Genomic DNA, 21,264 nt, shown 5'->3' on the forward strand with positions numbered 1-21,264 from the left:
CTTCATTCTATTTACAAGGAAGTACCACACAGGTTTCCATGAAACTACAGCATTTTTGGTGAAAAGCATTAGGCCAAGGATGGGAAACTTCTGGCATGCTAGTGTAACCCACACACCTAGTGTGGTTCACTGTCCCATGCAGTGGCACTTAGACCACAGCAACAGATAAGATCAAGAGCCCTCTATAGCATGGGCTGAGAATCAGCCAGCTGGCTTTTAGCTCAAATGCTAGAGGCGCCTATGCTAATCTCCAGAGGTCCCAGGTTCAAATCGGCGGTTACACTAGCTGGAAGTGGTTCATTAGGTTTAAGCTTGATGGGCCGCCAGATGCAGGCACGGCTGCTCCCGCTGGCTGCTATTTGTCATGCCCAAACAAAGGGAGCTGTGCAAAGCAGTGGACTAGACCACACTGTCTCCCATTGGCTGGGAATGGTGAACTGCAGCCAACGGGAGCTGCAAGCATGGCCGTGGGTGCTCAGGCATTTGGTGACCTGCCAAAGCTAACTGACGAACTGCATCTGACCCAGAAGCTGCAGGTTTCCCACCCCTGTACTAGGCAGTCAAAGCCAAGAAAGAGCTATCAGCAAAAGGATCAAAGTACAGGCAGTCCCCGACTTATGTCGGATCCGCACTTACGAACGGGACTTTTCTCCCCCCGGAGCTCGCGGGCGGCGGGACCGCCCAGAGCGCAGCGGTCCCGCCACCGCGTCCTCTGGGGCAAGAAAAGCTGCTCCGGGTCTCCCTGGTGTGCTGGGAGGGGGGGGGACTCCCCAGCACAGCAGGGAGACCCGAGAAAAGCCGCACAGGCGGCAGGACCTCTGCGCCTCCGCGGCTTTGCTCAGGTCTCCCTGGTCTGCTGGGGGGGGGGGGGGGAAGGGGGCGCACCTAGTGCGCCCCCCCCCCCCAGCAGACCAGGCTTTTGTTGCGGGACGCCTGGGGTAGAGCAGCTGGGGTGCTGCCGGGTTGGTCCTGCGGGGACCTACCCGGCAGCGCCCCAGCTGTTCTGTCCCAGGAGTCCAGATTCAGCTGCTGTTGAAACTGATCAGCAGCTGATTCCAGGAAGCCGGGGGCAGAGCAACTCTGCCTCGGGCTTCCTGTAGTCAGCTGCTGATCAGTTTCAGCAGTGGCTGAATCTGGAGCCAGTTCCGACTTACATACAAATTCAACTTAAGAACAAACCTATAGTCCCTATCTTGTACGTAACCCGGGGACTGCCTGTAGCTACAAAAAGAGGCAGGCTAGTACGAATAGGGCAGTGCCACTTCCTCTGTAGGCAACTTCACAGGATTTGAAGATTGCTGAGGAAAACCAGTATTTACTAATAAAGCCATTCACAAAAAATTAAGCCAAGACAACAGTGAGTGCAAGACGGTGGTGAGTTTTGCAACTACACCAGAAAGAAACTGATCTCATTGCCTCTGACTGAAACAAAAGCCTTCAGTGTTGTACAGTTTGTATTTCTAATATTTATAAGCGCACTGACCATGAACTGAGTTATAACCAGATTTAATCATGGCTTTGGAACCAAGATGCCTTTCAACCATGTAACAAGATTATGGTACATCTATGATATTAATAATATTTACATCTCTGAAAGGCACTGTCTGCGTTACAATTATTAAAGAGTCAGAGAATCTAGCTACAACACTAATTCTAATCTGTACACCATTGGAACAAAGCAATCAATGTTAGAGAAGACAGTTGAAGTTCCTTCTGTATCAGAAGCTAGAATGTTGTAACCAGATCCACAGCTCATCTGAAATTTTAATAGGCAGATCCTAAAATGATTCTTGGTAATATGGTAAAAGTATGGCTAATCCAACCAACTACAAAACTCCACCCTGTTGGCCTCTGACCTGATCTCATGTCCCATGACTGATTTTAAGATAGCGGATATATTCAAAATGTTGTAATGTAGACTGACACTTCTGCTATGGGCTTATCTAAAGTTAGTCCAGGAAAGTTAGTCCAATTTCAATATGGACAAATGTATTTAGGAAAGAACAATCAGTTGCACACATGCAAACTAAGAAATGGCTGCCTAGGAAGGAGTCCTGCAGAAAGTGATCAGGGATAAAAGAAGATCATAAATGAATGAATAAAGAGTATAACACTATTGCAAAAAACCCAAACATCATTCTGAGATGTATTAACAGGAGTGCTGTAAGCAAGACACAAGAAACAATTCTTCCATGCTACTGTGTGCTGATACGGCCTCTAGTGGAGTATGTGTCCAGTTCTGGGTGCCACATTTCAGGAAAGATGTGGACTAACTGGAGAAGACGCAGAGAAGAGGTACACACATTTTTAAAGGTTTAAAAAGCAAGACTTATGAGAGAAGAATGAAAAAACTGGGTTTAGTCTGGAGCAAAGACGACTCAGACTTTAAGGTCAGAAGGGACCATTATGATAATCTAGTCTGCATTGTGCAGGAGGTCAGGCCACAGAATCTTACCCACCCACTCCTGGAATAATCCTCTCTCCTATATCTCAGATATTGAAGTCCTCAAATGATGGTTTGAAGATCCCAAGATGCAGATAATCCTCCAGCAAGTGATCCGTGCCCCATGCTACAGAGGAAGGCGAAAAACCACCAAGGCCTCAACACTTGTCAAGTAAATAAAAAGCCTGTTATAAGAGGGAGGAATAAAAACAGTTCTCTTTAACCTCTGAGGATAGGACAAGCAGCAATGACCTTAAATTGCAGAAAGGAAGATTTAGGTTGAAAAGACTTTCTAACTGTCAGGGTTGTTAAGCACTGGAATAAATTGCTCAGGGAGGTTAAAGAATCTCCATCAACAGAGATTTTTAAGAGCAGGTTAGACTAAGGATGTTAAATATTGGTTAATTGAATAGTTGATTAATCTCATGAATTCTTACCGATTACTTGACTATTCTATAATCCCCAGGGATGGGGCTGGCAGCCAGTGTGCTCCGGCTCCACTCTCAAGGAGCTCCCTGCCACTCCGCACTGCTGCCTTCTATATCAGAGGTGGGAGCTGGTTCGCGAGGGGATCCAGTTTAACAACCAGCTCCCCTCGCGGACCAGCTGCCTGTCACCACACTGCCTCGGATACAAAAGCAACAGCCCCTGTCAGGTGTGGTCTGGAGGTAAATTGACTATGCTATTCCATCCCTCGGTGAGACAAACATCTGTCAGGGATAATCTAGATCTGAGTGGCCAAACCACAGCTTGTGAGCCTCAAGTGCCTCCTACAGTTAAAGTGAGGCTCACAGAGCCACCTTCTCTCCCCGCTTCTCTACCTGCCAGATTCTGCCGTAGGTTCTGCCCTGGAGTGGAGCTTGGGGCTTCTGCCCAGATGACTGGTGCCTGTTGGGTGTGTGCGTGTCACAATTTAAAGATGTATCCCTTCCAACAGCTTGAGTCATGCCCCTCAGGCTGTCCCCTCCCTTACCGTATGCAGCACCTCCCTAAAGCCCCCAGGTGTTAGATCTACAGCAGGGGTCTCCAAACTTTTCAGCCCGAGGGCCGCATTAACTATCAAACAGCAGTTCGGGGGCCGACTACACACTTGAGGTCCAAATAAAAAACAATCAAAACATGGATGTTGTTTTTAATTATGTATTTAATATTATTTTATTCAGTTATTATTTAATAACACATTCATACACTACACATGAACACCTGTATTAGTGTGAATGGTGAAATTGTTTCCTGGATGCCAAAATAGCAGACATTTCTGGCTTTAGATTTGTTGTCCCTAACATCAACAGTGACCTGAGATTATCATCGGACAAGTTTGTTCTCAAATTGTTCTTCACGTATTTCATTCTTGAAAATGTTTGTTCACACAGGTATGTTGTTCCAAAGATTGAAAGGTACCTTGATGCAAAAGTTTTGACATTAGGAAAGTCTTCCTTGGGCAAAAACTGGTAAAAACCCACCAGTCCTATTTTGAACTTGTCCCTAAGGAGGTCATTTGCTTGCAACTCAATGACTTCCAGCTGCAGTTCATCTGGGCAACTGGCCACATCTGCTTCAAATGGGATTTGAAACAATCTCACTTCTTCTGCCTTTGAATCCAAAAAGGTCTCCACGGGCCGGATGAGAGGGCCTCGCGGGCCGCATCCGGCCCCCGGGCCGTAGTTTGGAGACCCCTGATCTACAGGGAGAGGCAGTGGCAAAAGCAGCAGTTCTCCCTGCAGCTTGCTGGTGCCTCACCCCATGGCTGTAGCTTCAAGTTTGCCAGCTCCAGAAGTTACAGGGGAGTGATGGGGCCCAGTAGCACCATGTGACCAAGAGGAGCCAGCCAACCCTCACAAAAATACTCCACATGCCCCTCCGTACAGCACCTCTGGTAGGGTTGCCAGATGTCCGGTTTTCACCCAGACTGTCCATTATTTGGGTCTCCCATTGGGTAAAACCCCCCAGAAACTACCGGACATGTAAAATGTCCGATATCTCCTATTTCTCTCGGATGGAAACCTAGCGGGGACAATTTTCCCCTGCCACGTCTGGTGGGGGAGTGAGGAGCACAGAGCCATTTAAAGGTGCAGTGCCTTTTTTTTTTTTTTTTTTTTTTGGTGCTTAACAACTTTGGTCTCCCCCTCTTTTTTTCCCCCCCTCAACAGAATTTTTCCGCAGGGTTTTCTCTTTTTTGGGGGGGGTTCGATATTTTTTGTTAAACCATCTGGCAACTACCTCTGGTTTCTGCCCAGCAGGGAGGGGACCTCATGGCGTCATCAGAAGCAGGGCTGAAACCCTGACTCCTGGCCGGCACTTTCTGCAGGGCTGAAGCTCTGAGCTCTGGCAAGAGCACTCCAGCTCTTGAACTTCTGATGGCTGCTATCTGCAGCTCAGAGGATCACTAAGTCTGCTGTGAGTGCAGGGGACTAGAAGACCTCTCAAGGTGCCTTTCAAGACCTATGATTCTATACACAAACAAGAGGCACCCTTCCCAAAGCCTTACGCATCCTGAGCGAGTCATTCAAAAATTAACATTTTCAGACGATTCACTTTTTGTTTTCCATTCTTTAACTTAAGTGATAATTAAGACTCTGGTTTTCAGTAAAATGCTATGCCAAAAAAAAAAAAAATGAATTTTTATGTGGTACACAGGGCAGAAAGGTGTTCTTCCCCTTCTGTTCATCCAAACATTACTTTAAAATAGGGATGTAAAGTTGCGATTAGTTAGCTACTCGAGTCCACTACTCGATTAGTCAATGTGGGGGAGGGGCAATCACTACCTTCGCTGCAGCTCTGCAGTATGAATGTATTAGATGGACTCACAGGCCTCAGGAGCTACCCCCTGCTGCAGCTCTACATTTTAAATGTAATAAAAGCTCAGAGGGCTCTTCCTGCATATGAAATGCAAAGCCGCAACGGTCCTGGAGCCGGCCCTGGAAGCTACCCTTGCTGCGAGACTGTGTTTTACCCAGAGGGCTCCTTCCGAGGCCAGCACAAGCCAGGATTAAGAAGTCCCGGCTTGTGTGGGCTCCGGGACCGCTGCAGCTCTGCCTCTCCTTGTCCCTCCTCCCGCACCACAGAGATGGTGCTGGGGTAGAACCAGATTTTAAATTAGCTCCCCTCCCTCTCCACTGGCTCCTGCTTCTCCCCGCTCTTGCTGCATCTGACAGCAAGCAAGGTGGGTGGAAGCAAGTAGTTGACTAAACTATTCCCTTACATCCTTATTTTAAAAGAAACAAGACTGACTGTGGGAAGTGATTTAAAAAAAAAATAGAATTTTTGAGTGTATCAATATATTCGTTACTTAGTCCTCTGACACCTTTGAGGGCTGGTATAACCCCAGGTTTTGTACCAGTGTAACCCCACTGATTTAGAAAGTGAGATATTAAAACAGTATAATTCACTAGTGTGGCAGCAGTTAGGCAGATTTATCTAAATAAACTACACAAATATAATTGGCTCCACACTAGGGGATATACTGCTATACCAATATTGCCTTCTAAACCAATAGGAGTTTTGCATTACAAAGATTGTCTAGAGCTGCTCTGAATTCAGCAGTTTTGCTAGCAAATTTTAATTTAAACTGAAAACCCCATATATAATGAAACTCAGGTTTTAAATTTGATCTTTTAAGGCACACAAGCCTAAGACCTCCCCGCTCAAAAAAAAAAAAACAAAAAAAAAAGCAGCACAGGTATATATGTCAAAAGAGGTTCTGGTTTAATCAATTTTTGGATTCTGCCCTGTGATTCACAGACCAGTGGGCCTAGAACACTAGGGGAAAACAGAATAAAAAATACACAGTCCTTGAGCGGAGACTTAAAAGCCACACCATCCGCAGTGTAATTAAAAAGAAGAGCAAAATGGAAGTGATTATCATCCTGTTTTTCCCAGTTCAGTTTGTCTCCCCAATTTGATTACATGTGCTGCCCCAGGCTCTACACACAACTGCACTACTGCATCAATCCTGCCATCCATAGAACGCAAGCAAAGAACTATTCCTGGGAGGCCGGAAAGGACCAGGCCCCTCCACCTATATTCACACCTGCTGGTGCTACAGAGACCTCCTTTCAAGTCCATGTAAGGAGATCAAGCTGAAAATTTACAGTTTGAGACATTATGTAAATAAATCACTTTGCATATAAAAAGAAACAAATTTGTGGGTATGGGGTTTTTGTTTTAAGGTCCTGTGTACACAACAATTACTCTATTAGTATCATTAAAGCAGTACAACTTCCCCAGTGTGGATGCTGCTATACCAGTATAAAAGTGTTTGTACTACTATAGCATGTGCCTTACAAAAAGGGAAACAAGACATACTGCCATAATGGTGTCCTCAGAGATTTCACCAGTATAACTATTTAGGAGGTGAGGAGGGGGGAAAAAAGTCACATCACTATCTGAAACAGTTATACCAGTTCAACAATGCATGTTTACACCAAGCCTAAGTTAACATCATTGTTATACCATAATTTCCATTACAACAGAATTGCCAATTTTCATTATTTTAACTCAAGTCTTGTGATATTCAGCATTTTTCTTAGAACCACATATTCTGGAATGATTACATTTGAGTCTCAGAATTCATTTTTTAAGGGGGAGGGGGGAGGCACTTTTCCCATGGTGGCTGAGAATAACCTGAAAACATGGCCGGGGAGTACACTAAAGACTGGAAAATCTGAAAGTAAACAAAAAATGGAGACTGGAAATACTGCTTACTATATAACCTAAATATTACAAATCATAATAGTAAGACTTTCCATACTTTACACGTTTTGAACCTCTAATAAAAGCCTTAAAAATTGAAAGTTATGATTTGACTGAAGGTTCCTCCTTTAGCCACATATTCATGCACAGGTGGATAGGAGGCAGGGGGACTATATGGGGGAAAGAGTAAATAAGCCAAAACCCATATGAACTTGGAAAGCCAGTTATAACAATAATCAAACTTCAGACATACCAGTATGAAGTTTCAGGGCCCCTTTAAGAACTTATTTCTTGGAATGTATAAGTTTTTTAGATTTAATTACCTAACAGGACAAAATCTGAAGCTCGCACATACGAATTGGGCTCAAATTCTTACAGTCAGAGTCTTTATAAACACCACAGAGATTCAGAAGGGTGATCACAGATTGGTGGTTACTGGGACAAAGGTCACACTATTTTAAGTAGGGATGTAAAATCCGATTTAAAATATTAACCAGCTAAACTATACATTTAACTGGCTGATGGCATAGGGCAATGGGACGGGCCAGGCAGGAGCAGCACCCCCTTCCCACCGTGCTGATGAGGGGGTTGCTCCAGCAAGGCTGGGTGCTGATTAACCATTTAGTCTGTTAAGCATGTTGTTAAGGTAATGCTTACTGGGTAACCAGTTAACTAGAGGTAGGGAACCTTGTTTGGGTCTAGGGTCACTGACCCACAGAAAAATCATTTGGGGGCTGCACATAAGTGAAGACGGATGGACGGACACACACACACACAAACACACACTCTCATTGATGGGGCCCCTGACTGAGAAGGAGAAAGACGTTCCCCACACTCCCCTCACACACCAGAGCCTAGCGGGGCCCAGCAAAAACTTATCAGATAGTTGACTAGTTCCTCGTCTAGTTGCTTCCCCTCCCTCTTGCTGCCTCTACCAGAGACAGCAAAGGGAGAGCAAGAGGTGGTGCTGGGGGGGAGACAGTATAAAAGCTGGTCCCCCACCCCAGCACCGTCTCCACAGGGGCAGGAGAGTAGTCAGCTGATTCCCAACTAGCACCCAGACCCAGACGCTGTGACTGCTTTTTAAATGTATTAAGAGCCCGCTGGCTCTTAATACATTTAAAAATCAGAAGCACAGTGGAGGGACCTGATGCAAACCCGGCCAGCAGTTTCCTGGCTTGCGCAGGAGCACCCCCTGCTGTGCTTTAGCCCTTTAAATGTATTAAGAGCCATTGCCTAGTCGATTAAACTGTATTTACCATCCCATGCCCAGCCTAGAAGATTGTGTGTGCTCTAGCCCTGCAGCGCAGCAGCTGAGGGTGGGGGTGAGCTCTAGCACCAGCTCCCCAATGCTGGGGGGGGGGGCACCCTGAGCCTCAGGGGCCAGTTCCAGTTAAGCCAGGGGACTAAGTGGCCCCCAGGCCTGAGGTTCCCCACACCGGAGTTAACCGCATTTTAATAACCTGTTATCCATTTATATTAAGGATAACTGACTAGTCAACGGAATTTCCATCAACTAGTCGATAGGCACGGCTGCATTTCTCTTGTACATGTCAAAGGAGGAATGCGTAACTCCATGTATAGCCCAGGACCAGCAGGAAGTCCCGCTGACTCCGGGCTGCATGCGGTGCCTTCTCTGAAATGCACAAGGAGTCCCCAGCAGGGGCTCCTGTGCATTTCAAAGCCATGGAGACCAGGGTCAGTGGGGGTATGTTTACACTACTACCCTAGTTCGAACTAGGGTGGTTAATGTAGGCAACCGAAGCTGCAAATGAAGCCCGGGATTTAAATATCCCGGGCTTCATTTGCATCTTGCCGGGCGCCGCCATTTTTAAAGCCCCGATAGTTCGGACTCCGTGCCCACGGCTACACGCGGCACGGAGTAGGTCGTTCGAATTAGGCCTGGAACAAGGAGAAACAATAGTTCGAATTAGAAAGCCTGGCTCCATGGCTTTGAAATGCACAAGAGGCCCACTGGGGAAATTCCATCCACTAGTCAATTAACCATATTTTATCATCCTTAACAGGGATCCGTGGATCAGCTGTGTGGCGGCTGTCCCTTTGAACCATGCATCTGCGCGATTCAAAGGGGCAGCTGGGGGGAGCCCAGGATCAGCTGGAGTCCCCTGCTGACCCTGGGCTCCATGGCTCTGAAATGCACAAGAGCAATTCCAGAGATGCAGGTAAATACAGTAGCGGCCTGCCCGGGCCTAACTCTGGTGAACTAGATCTCACCTACGGACCAGTATTTGCCCACCGCTGACCTATAAACAGATTTTAACCACAACTTCAATAACCACCACTGATCCATTAAACGCACTCTAGAAAACTCCGGCACTAGTATCAATCTCCAACCGTACAAGCTACTAGAAAGGCAACACACAAGAAACAGACCATCACACCTACCAACGACAATTCAGTAATTAACCCAAACACACCAAGAAATCTGTTACCGTCAGGCAGGCACTCGGTACCACAGACCACACGACAAACAGAAAACTAGGATGTACACTTTAACACACTCCACCATCCCTACCACTACTCAAAATATGCAGCCTCACAGGTCACCATGAAATCTGGGGTTCTCATGCCCCAGCCAGTCTCCCTGCTCTGCCCCTTCCTCTTCCCCCTTGCTCTGCCCGCTCCTCACCCTATTCCACCCCTGCCCTCAAACTCCCTAACCTGGGGAACTAGCAGAGCCTGGCACCACCAGCAGGGGTTGAGCCTGCCACTGCACTCACTAGTGGTGATGGAAAGCAGCGAGTGATCTGGTCCCAGCCCGATCCACCCAGCTCCCAGCTGTGTTGCTCCACTATCCACCAATGGTGAGTGAAGGGGGTGGTTCCACCCCTTTCCTCAAGTGACATGAGGAGAGAGGGCTGGGGCCAGGCCACTCCAATTCCCACCACTGCTGGTGAGCAGGCCCAATACCTGCTGCCTCCCTGCATGGCTGCCCTGCTCCTGTCCCCCACAACTCTTTCCCTAACCTCACAGCTCTTGTGTGCAGGCTCTGCCCCTAAGGAGGCTAACCAGGGGGAGGAGGGCTGTACAGGGCACCACATGTGCTAGGGACAAGGCTGAAAACTGCCTTCTTCAAGTAAGGACAGTACTACAGAAGTCGATTGTATCATGGAATGCGTCACCCAAATACCCTGAAACAAAATCTGTTTCAATACAGTAATAAAACCCTTTCCAGCCTCTAGTTGTCACCTACAATTCCATACTGGAACCCATACAGGGCTTCATCAAACCATAACCTGTACTCAATGGGAACCACATTCTAACACCTCTCCTGGCCTTCAAACTCCTCCTCAACATCTCCAAGCTCATCTTCAGAAGTAGGCATCACCAGGGCTGGCCTTACCATGAGGCAAACTGAGGCATCCGCCTCAGGTGCCAGACTGTGGGGGAGGGGGAACATCACTAGGACCCAGCATGTAGAAAATTGTGTCTGCTGCTGGTGCATATGTATTCTCTGTGCTCTAGACGCACAGAGATGGTGGAGTGCTGTGCTGAAGGAAGGAGGGCACAAGAGACATAACAGGCAGGCAGGAGAAAATGTGGCATGGGAGCGTCATTTGAGCTCTCCGCCTCAGGTGCCAAAATGTTGTGGGCTGGCCCTGGGCATCATGCAGGACCAGACTGTCAGAATGACAGCAGTTAAACCTGCAGACATAGCTCCACTGCCATGGTAATCAACATGCTCCATAACACAAATCTCAAGATCCATGGGTCCTACAGGTGCCTATCACTGCGGTGGTAATACCTCATCCAGTGCACTAAATGCTCCACCATGTGGGTGAAGCCAGGCTTATACTATGCTTTTAAATGAACTTGCACTGAAAACAGATCAAAACCAAAAATACTGTATCACTTAGAGATATAAAATCCCAATTAATCAGTTAACCAGTTAAACACTGGGTTTAACCGGGTAACTAATTAAGAGTGGGTTTCCCCACTCTGGGTGCCAGTTAACCAGTACCCCATAAGCATCACCTGGCAAGGATGATGCTTACCAGGTAACTGGTTAACCAGTTACCCATTCACATCCCTAGTAATCACCTGTAGGTGAATGCTTTTCACAAAACAGTGACTCCAGCTGACTCTCACTCCTCATCCTTGAAGGAAACCTGCACATCTTTAAAGGACAAGCCTGGGAACTTAAATTCTTAAGTTTGCTAAACACTAAAACACATGGACTGAAAAGAGATAATTGGATTTTTGGCTCATTACAATAATCTGCAATACATTTATCTCCCCTTCCTCTCATTCCCCCCTACTTTTCCCTATATGACGGGAGAGGTGATATTAGGCTGTGTCACCACGAATGGCCCCTTGAAATGTGTGTTAATTACTTAGGCTAAACAATATGTTCCATTCTGTGTTTAGCTGAAACACGCAGTACATCTTCTAGACCTTAAGAGCTCTATGCAAGCTTGAAAAAGCTTGACAATAAAAAGATATCCCCTCACCCACCTTGTGTCACTAATAACCTAAGACCAATACAGCACAGATTACACTTCATAGACACACGCTTGACTCCACTAGTTTAATAATTTGATTACATCAACAATTCACAGAACCTAAACTTTGAAAGCAATACATTGGCTAAATTAAGGCTGCACTGACATTTGTGTGGTACGCACGGAACCAAGCTATTCTATGCATTGCTATGTAGGACTGAAAAATCTAGCCAGCTAATATATTTGCAGACTGGCATACAAGCGGTTTTTCATTTATTCCTTTTAACCTAGACCATTAGAATTTGTACATACTTCACCATGTCTTACAACTTTAAAAAAAAAAAAAAAAACCTATGCTACAAGCCTCATTTACTGGAAAACAAATCATATCATGTTTAGCTTAAGAAAAATGTTTAAACAGCAAATACCCTTATCTTTCCAATTGCTCAGCTGACTGTCCATCTCTTCTCAGGATCTACCCTCCAGCTGTGATTATCAATTATGCATGCCAATGGAATAGCTGCAATTGGAGAAATCTACAGTCTGAGATATGAAACATCAGTTTCCCCAGAGATCTGCAGTCTTGTCAGCAGCACAACTGCAGCAGGGCTTAAGTCACATGACTGTCTTCTGGGTGTGGAGCAGACTGACGCAGTGCAATCTGTAACTAGGCTACTAATACTTCAGCACTAATTCTTCAATTCAATCTCCTTACTGTTGCAACCATTTCCTTGCCACTAGTACCACACAGAATGAAGGAAGTGGAGGGAGAAAGGAAAGGAATCTTCAATACAATCAGCTTTTCCCCCCACAAATCAGCTAGGATAAAATTATGTATCAACATAATATTACACACAGTCTTTGCAACAAAGCTAAAGCTACCTCAATCTTGCTTTTTTGTCACACTGCCAGAGGTTACAAAACTCATGCTCACAAAGTCTACACCAGAAAAACTCAAAATGGTTTGCTCTTAAGAAAAAATTGAAAGGTGGAAATTTGCATTTACATTTCTACAAGCCTCTTTCTTTCCCTCCCCTCCCCACCTATGCAGATTACTGACACGACTTGCATTAAAATGTCAACAGTCTTGCTATATTTATAACCTTATTTTGTCAACTATGTATTTTATTTTCCCTAGGAAATTAGGTCATACGAAGTACTTTATCATTCTATCTGCACTTCTAATAAAGTAGTTAAGTAGCTCATTAAGAGACTGAAGGAAATCTCAGTACCAGAAATACCTTCCAATAGTTTTAATCCTTAAAAACAGCCTTAACTTATCCTTTATTTACTCCAGGGGAATTCTGCACCAATAAATTGAAAATTCTGCAAATTTTGTTGGTGGGGAAAAAAAATACACAATATAGCCACCAGTTTCCATTATTTTGGTGATTCATGTCAAAATATTTGTCAAAAGTATGTTTGTAACATTGTAGACAACAAAAACTATTCAGGACATGTTTTTGACATATTGCTCCCTGGGCGTATTAATACAGAACTTTGAGTAATAATTCATTTAGACTTTAATACAAAACTGTATTTCCCTACACCCCTCAGAAGCAATGCAAAGGCTTGGGAGAGTCAGGGATAATGGAGGAATTGAGGGAGAGGGAAATAATTGCTGGTAAGAACCTAGGGAGTGTGAATTTGTAAGGGAGGGGGGTTGGAAGGGAGGAGAAAAGGGTAAGGGTTGTGACTAGGTTAGGATTAAGACTAGGTTAGGGTTAAGAGCCTCCACCATGTAAACTTTAACTGATGCTTAGCTGCTTTCATTCAGTCAGGCACATCTGCCCCACCCTTTCTGTGTCTCTGCATCCTAACTCAGCCAGCCCCTTCCCCATGTGTCCCTGCCCCCACACAGTGCTGCATCCACCCAGTCACCCCTTCTCCCATGTATTCCTGCACTTGCACTCACCCCGTCCAAGTCTGTCCCCCCTTGTGAGCCCAGCCTATGATACTCCAAAAGCCGCATTTATCTCACATTTTCTGTTCCCTTATATCCCAAGCCTTTTGACCGCTCCCCTGCCCTATCTGCAGGGCTACTGCTGAGCAATAGCAGCTACTTTCTATTCTGTTACCACAGCAGTTCCTTAGCAGGGAAAAAAGTATAACTGCAGCATTTTTCTGCAGAGCAAAAAATACTCTGTGGGGCACATGAATCCTGTGTGCACCAATGGCACAGAATTCCCCAGAATACAATACAGAAGAATTAGCATAAAAAGGGTTTCCTACCAAATATAAATTTACAGATGGTTATTTACTAGGATGCAAAAATGCTCATGATTTTATTATATTTTGAGTTTTTCTTAAAGCCACCAATCCAGGAGTCACAAATCTTAACCTTCATTTTAAAAAACGAGTAAGCTTCTTGCCCTAATTAATGTGCAGAAAAGCTTGAAAACATGACAAATATAAACTACAGGCTCAAAATCCAGAGGAATCCCACATATTTTAAAAATCTCATTTTGGAAGAGGTGGGGGTTGAGCCATAACTTCTGAGTACTTTGGTTTGTCAATACTCAGCATGCCTAAAGTTCCTCAATGCTAAATGTAACTAAGCTTTGATGTTTCATATTACAAAAAGAAACCAGAAAAAAAGTTCATAAGCTTATGTCAACGTATGCTCTTGGGGCTGGTTTTAAATTCATTCTTTGCAATCTATTACTCAGCTTCCTCTGCAGAATGTGTAAATCTCTCTCTTTTTTTTTAAACAATAAAAGTTCTCTTGCACTCCGAATGTTAAATTTCAATTAATCAGCTAATCGAGTAGTCGAGGGAATTTCCCCACTCGCCCCCGTTTCCCCACTACGTCTCGGCCTTTTAAATGTTGTAAGAGCCCCGCAGGACTCTTGCTACATTTAAAAGGCAGAGACGCAGCTGTTGGGACCCGGCATGAGCATGAACTGCTTCAGTCCCTACTTGCAGAGTTTCCCCCACTGTGCCTCTGCCTCCTCTGGCTCCCCAAGAGATGGTGCTAGGGGGAACCGGAATTCAAGCCAGCTCCCCCCCAACACCGGCTCCTGCCCCCTCCCTTGCTACCTCCGATACAGAGGCAGTGGGAGGTGGGGAATAAAGCAACTAGTCGAGGAATGATTTGACTAGTCACTTACATCTCTATCTTACAAAAATCAGCCGTATCAGAAAGTCACACACAGTGATCCTAGATGTGACTTTTATACTGATTTGCATTGTTGATGTATAAATTTAGGTTTCCAGCTATAGCTTTAGACCTACTAGGTTAGGGATGGGCAATAATTTCTGATGGGGGGGGAGGGGCACTCCAAGAATTTGGAAAGTGGTCAGGGGCTGCACTCTTCCATGATATTAATGGAGAAGGTACGGGTTCTAGGATGGAGGATGGGTGCAGAAGGGAGCTTGGGGTAAAGGATTGGTGTGCAGGAGGGAGAGTGGGGTCTGGGAAGGAGTTTGGGTGAAAGAGATGGTTGTGACCTGGGGCACTGGACTGGGATGCAGGGTTTGGATTGTGACCTAGGGAAGGAAGGGATTGTTACAGGGTATTGGGGTGCCAAATCTGGGAGGGAATATGGGTGCAGGAGGGGACAGAGGGTTTGGGTTATGAGGAGCAGAGGGGCAGGAGTGGGGGGCAAAGGATTGGGGAAGGGAGAGGCTGAGATACCAGGCTCTGGCTGAGATACTTACCTGGGCGACTCCCAGACAGCAGGCCAACATGTTTCCAAGGCAGCCTTCCTGCCTGCTCCTCCCCTATACAGGCTGCAGGAGCCATGCGTATAATGTGAACAACTACAAGCCAGAGCGGAGGGGGGCCTGGTGCTTTGTGTGCTGCATGTTATTCAAACAGGCAGCTCGACTGGCCAGTTTCTGGCCTGAAACCGGCCAATGGGATTGTGCTAGGGTGGGGGCAGCCCCTGAAGCCTTCCCCCTACCTCAGACTCACAGTTGCAAAAGAGAAATGGTCCAGCAGCCCCTTTTCTGAGCAGTGTGCAAGTGGGGCAAGGCAAGCGGGAGCCTGCCTGGGCTTCCTGCTGTATAGGCAGGACAGATCCAGTGGCTTGGCAGGCTGAATTCAGCCTGTGGGCCATACTTTTCCCAGGCCTGTACTAAGTGCAACAAACATCTAAATTTTGTTCACTTTAAAATTACCGTAATCTTTATATTCATAGCTATATACATTCCCTCCAATCTTATCTCTTGATTACATAGCACTTTACTCTTATTTTAGAAAATGTTACTTGACTATAAATACATTGAATACAAAACATTTTGAAAATTGGGTTCCCCCCTTAAACTGTGGAAGGTAGGCTGATTATTACCAAAAAGTACTTTACTATCTTTCCTGTTTTCATCTCATGAAATTTCTGAATCAAACTAACTCATCTAGGGGTGCTGGAATTATAGTGGCAATTCTATACTAGAACAGTTCCTACAGTTCTTCTGCCTCTTTTTTGCCATATTTTAGGGGAAGATTTTTTACAGATGATTCTGTATTGGCCTAACTCTGCTCCCACTGAAATTAATGGTAAAATGTCCACTGATTTCTCTGAAAACAGAGTTAGACCATCATTCAGTGTTTATCAAAGTCCAAATGTTAATATAGACACTCTACAGCTTCTAAAAAAATCTTGCCTGGCAGTGGTTTAGCCTTCGGCCTCCAGACAACTAGGATCCAAAAATGTGCCTGGCTATCTAAATTAAGTCCTCAATGAAGTGGTCCACCATTACAAGACTATTTATCACAAAGGCCAACATAAGTGGAAACTGCTGCTCAGGTGAGACTAAAGATGATGCAGTTTGAAACCAACTCCCACAAAATTTGACTGCATAATGCTAAGTAATCGGCACTACTGCTACTTTGTAATTAAAATTCACACTGTTTCATCCCTAAGGAAATTTTGCAGATTTGTACATTCAGAAGTTTCAGTGGAAAACACTTCTTCTGCTTCTTCATCTTAAATGGGACATGTCCTTTCACCTAGTAGTACTGGAAAGATGAGAACTGAACAGCACTTAGAGCTGGAAAATTTAATCAGGATTGACAATGTAAAATGTATTTCTCAAAAGCAATTTTGAAGCCTCTTCAGAATTAGCTTTCTTTCAGTGATGGTACTATTGAGATGCCGGTCTGCTCTTTACATTTGGCTGTGCTATAGACCTCAGAATTTGAAATTAAGGGATTTGAGTAATTGGATATAGTCATACAAGGTAACATTAGGTTATTTTTCTTATTTCAGATTTTCAGAAGGCGAGTATCATACTAGTGCTCATTACGTAAAAACACACATTTCATGATTTTTAAACACAGTATCATAGTGCATGTACAACAGCTGAACACCCTTTTTAGATTGCAGGTTAGTACTTTTATTTGCTCTGCAAATGAAGTTTCACTTCCTATGGCCCAATAAAGTGAAGACTGAAGTGCTGGTATTCCCAGGTACACATTCACATCCCTAACTTACAGTCTCATTAAAAATTTTTTTTTAAAAAATCAATTAATAGCTCTAGTCTGTCCAATCGAATTTCCAGCTCTTGCTCCTTGAAAGTTCTGGCCTTTCAGTTTCTGGTTCTCAGCAAACTAATTTGCAAAGACACAGAATGGATAAGATTGTTGTTCTGTGCTTATATTGTGGTGGAGCTGAACCAAGCAAGGCAGAGGAGTTAGTTAAGATACCGTTAAAGACAGACAATATTTAGTAAAGTTCGGCAGCATAGAAGAAAGGAACAATAGAGTGAACAGGAAAGAAAGAGGGAGAACATTATTCAGCACATGCACAGCTTCCTATACTCCCCCCCCCCCCCCCCACCCCATGCACACACTTTTGCCACAGAAAAAACTGTCATGGCTTCTGGGTGTAAGAGAGACCCTAGAAAATCCTTTCCCCGGTTAAAAAAGGAAAAAACTGTGTCCCTGGGACAGAGCTTGGCTGCTGGGTGCACGCTCTGGGCTGCAGTAGGGGACTAGATTACAGGTGAGGGGACGGGGGGAATTTAGGTAGAGGCTCGGGGACAGAATTTGGGTGCTAGATACCATCCCTGCCCTTTCCCAGAGCATGTGTTAGAGGAGGGGATGATGGGTGAAGGTTCTGGGAGGGTGTTTGGCTGCAAGAGGAGGTGCAATGCTTATCTAGGGCACCCTCTTCTGGAAGCAGGTGATTTAAATCAATTCACACTGGCTGGCAGCATCTAGTCTGAACGACATCCAAGTGCACCTTGCCAGGTTTCCGTTCACAAACAAGAGACTCACACAAACCTATAAAAGCACTGAAATTTTTAGCAGGAAATGAAACTCAAATGTTTTCAGAACCTGATGCTAACATTGGGAACCTAAATAAGTGGTTTAATTTACCAAAGAGAAGAGAACCCAAAGCTCCCACTGAGTTTCAATTGGCATTTATGATATTCATTGTCTTTGGATGCTGAGTGCTTAGAGGGACAGAAGGGCTAAAACATTAAAAATAACATAACTTAAGGGAAACACTGCTGGGGTAAGAGTATTTTTCATAAAACTATGCAAGTCAAAAACATATTCAAAATACAGAGATGTGAATGACATTTGGAGAATCAGAAGGAAATCAAGAAATGTCACAGGCTTTTCATTTTCCAACTTCTAAGAGCATTTCAGATAAAGAAAGAAACTGCTCTGCTTAGGAGTTTATCATGTCTTTGTATAGCACTGTGCTGAGTGAAAAATATCCACTAAATTACCTTTTCATTTACCAACTCTAGATGGCACCAAACTACTAGTCTACAGATATTCCTTTCAATGTAATTACAGCCGGTCCCAGAGTTGCCAATGGTCGACTTACAACCGTTTGCATTTACGACCAAAGCTGTCATAAATGGTAGACCCCGAGTTACGAACGCGATCCGCACTTACGAACAGCGTGGTCGCATGTAACTCTATGGGGTCCGACTTACGAACAAACCAAGTTACGACCAATTGTTTGGTCCGTAACCGGTTTGTAAGTCAGGAAGAGGCTGTATTATCATAACCATTTGGTGTGTTAAATGATACACGTAAGTTTTTGAAAGTGTGATCAAATATGTACTAAGAATTATGGATCAGACACTGTTTGACAATTATAGAAAACTGCCCATGGATTTGCTGGGCAGCATTAATTAAACTCACATGCACTGAAATGGAACCATAACAAAAAATTGAAAAGACAGATAGAGTACATTTTAAAGCTATTTGTCTAGGTCTACACTGCTGACTTTTGCCGGCAAAGAGCACGCTAATAAAGCACTCATTAGCAAATTCTCACACTTCATTTGTATAATCTCTGCCCAAGGCTTTTTGCGCAAGAGCTTTTTGCACAAAAACTAATAGTGTAGATGGATCCGTTTTGTGCAAAAAAGCCCTTTTGTGCAAGATCCTTGTGCCTCAAAAAAGGAGGTATACAGCACTTACGCAAAAAGCCTCGGGCAGAGATTATGCAAATGAAGTGCAAGAAGTTGCTAATGAGCACTTCATTACCATACTCTCTGCCAGCAAAAGCCAGCAGTATAGACATAGCCTTTGAGCAAAGGATATAGGAACATAAGAACAGCCACACCATGTCAGAGCAAAGGTCCATCTAGCCCAGTATCCTGTCTTCCAAGAGTGGCCAATGCCAGACACCCCGGAAGGAGTGAACAGAAACAGGTAACCAGCAAATGATCCATTTCCTGTCATTCTTCCCAGCTTTTGACAAAGGCTAGGGACACCATCCCTGCCCATCCTGGCTAATAACCATTAATGAACTAGATACATTCATGGAGGATAGGTCCTTTTTTGAACCCTATTATAGACTTCACCTTCACAAAATCCTCTGGCAAAGAGACACACAGGCTGACTGCATTGTGTGAAGAAATATTTTTTTTAAGTCTGCTGCCTATTAGTTTCATTTGGTGACCCCCTAATTCTTGTGTTATGACAGGAAGTAACAGCGCTGCTTAATCTACTTTCTCTACACATTATGATTTTATAGATCTTGATCATATCCCCCCTTAATCACCTCTTTTTAAAGCTGAAGAGTCCTAGTCTAATATCTCATACTGAAGCCGTTTCATACGCCTCTATCATTTTTGTTGCCCTTTTGTGAACCTCTTCCAATTCCAACGTGTCTTTTACATGGGGCAACTACACCTGCATACAGTATTAAAGATACAGGAGTACCATGGATTTATAAAGAGGCAATATGATATCATCTGTATTATCTACCCCCTTTCTTAATGATTCCTAACAGTTTGTTTGATTGCTTCTGCACTGTGAGTGGATGCTTTCAGAGAACTATTGACAATGACTCCAAGATCTTTCCTGAGTGGGAACCGCTAATTTAGATTCCATCATTTTATATATATGGTGTGATTATGTTTTTCAATGTGTGTAACTTTACATTTAGCAACATTACATTTAATCTGCCAGTCATCCAGTTTTTAGAGACCTTTTTAGCTCTTCGCAGTCTGCTTGGGACTTAACTATCTTGAGTAGTTTTGTATCATCTGAAAGTTTTGATACCTCACTACTTACCCCTTTTTCAATATCACTGATGAAATAGAATAGGACAGGTCCCAGAACAGACCTCCTGGGGAGACACCTCTAGTTCTCTCCATTCTGAAAACTGACCATTTTTTCCTACCTTTTATTTCCTATCTTTTAACAAATTATCAATCCACAAAAGAACCTTCCCTCTTATCCCATGGCAGCTTACTTTGTTTAACAGCCTTTGGCGAGACACACTGCTAAAGGCTTTCTGAAAATCTTAGTACACTATATCCACTGGATCCTCTTGTTCACATGCTTATTGACCTGCTCAAAGAACTCTAGTAGATTAGTAAGGTATTATTACCCTTTCCAAAAGTGAAGCTGACTCTTCTACAATAATTTTCATCTCTGTTGGATAAGGTTTTTATTGTAGTTTCAACTTTTTTGCCCAGAACTGAACTTAGTAATTGGCCTGTGATTGCCAGGATCACCTCTGGAACCCCTCTTTAAAAATCTGCATCCTATTTGCTATCTTCCAGTCATTGGGTACAGAAGCTGATTGAAATGATAGGTTACAGACTACAGTTAGTAGTTCTGCAACACATTTTAGTTCTTTCGGTGCTCTTGCATGAATAACATCTGATACATTCAACTGTAATAAGTCATCAGTATCAATTTCATGTCACTATAATGGACACCTCAATATAGGATAGATACTCAGATTTGTCACTGAAAAGGAATGGTTCAAAGTTTGGGAATCTCCCTCATGTTCTCAGCCATGAAGACTGATCCCAAGAATTATTTAGTTTCTCTGCAATAGCCTTATTGCCCTTGAGTGCTCCTCTAGCATCTTGACCATCCAGTGGCTTTATGCTTCTGATTTTCTGGGTAGCTGTTCCTGACTAGGGAAATCAACGTGTAGATGACTACACAATTAACTGATAAGCTTGGTCTTATCAGTTAATCCTGTCATCTACACACATCCTCCCCCTCTCCCTTTGCTGCCTCTGTATCAGAGCAATAGGGGGAAAGCCAGCTTTTAAGCTGGCTCTACCTCCTTCCCCACCCTGTGGCTGATAGAGGCAGCAGTACCGATGGTGAGGAGGACGGGCAGGAGCTGATATGCATGGGCTTTTTAAGCTGGCTCCCCGCATATGTCAGCTCCACGGACCCGCCTCCCCCCTCTGCTGACTCCTACAGAGGTGGGGGCAGGTGGGAGCTGG

The 21,264-nt window shown here is 44.4% G+C and overlaps 1 protein-coding gene across 3 annotated transcripts in view; it reads right to left on the reverse strand.

Annotated features, from left to right (window-relative positions):
• The window catches only part of RTN4 (reticulon 4), a 72,128-nt gene that overhangs the window by 21,714 nt on the left and 29,150 nt on the right, over window positions 1-21,264 (reverse strand). Inside the window, exon 1 of one of the 3 annotated variants that reach the window (XM_006122120.5) lies at window positions 12,027-12,175. The exons of the other annotated variants lie outside the window; for them this stretch is intronic. Coding sequence (XP_006122182.1) covers window positions 12,027-12,060 — 34 coding nt within the window. The 5' untranslated portion in view covers window positions 12,061-12,175. Of the gene's footprint in view, window positions 1-12,026; window positions 12,176-21,264 lie in introns of those variants that run through there. 3 annotated transcript variants of the gene reach the window in all.

Source organism: Pelodiscus sinensis, chromosome 3 (genome assembly GCF_052426305.1).
Source record: "Pelodiscus sinensis isolate ZL-2025 chromosome 3, ASM5242630v1, whole genome shotgun sequence".
Classification (NCBI taxonomy): domain Eukaryota; kingdom Metazoa; phylum Chordata; order Testudines; family Trionychidae; genus Pelodiscus; species Pelodiscus sinensis.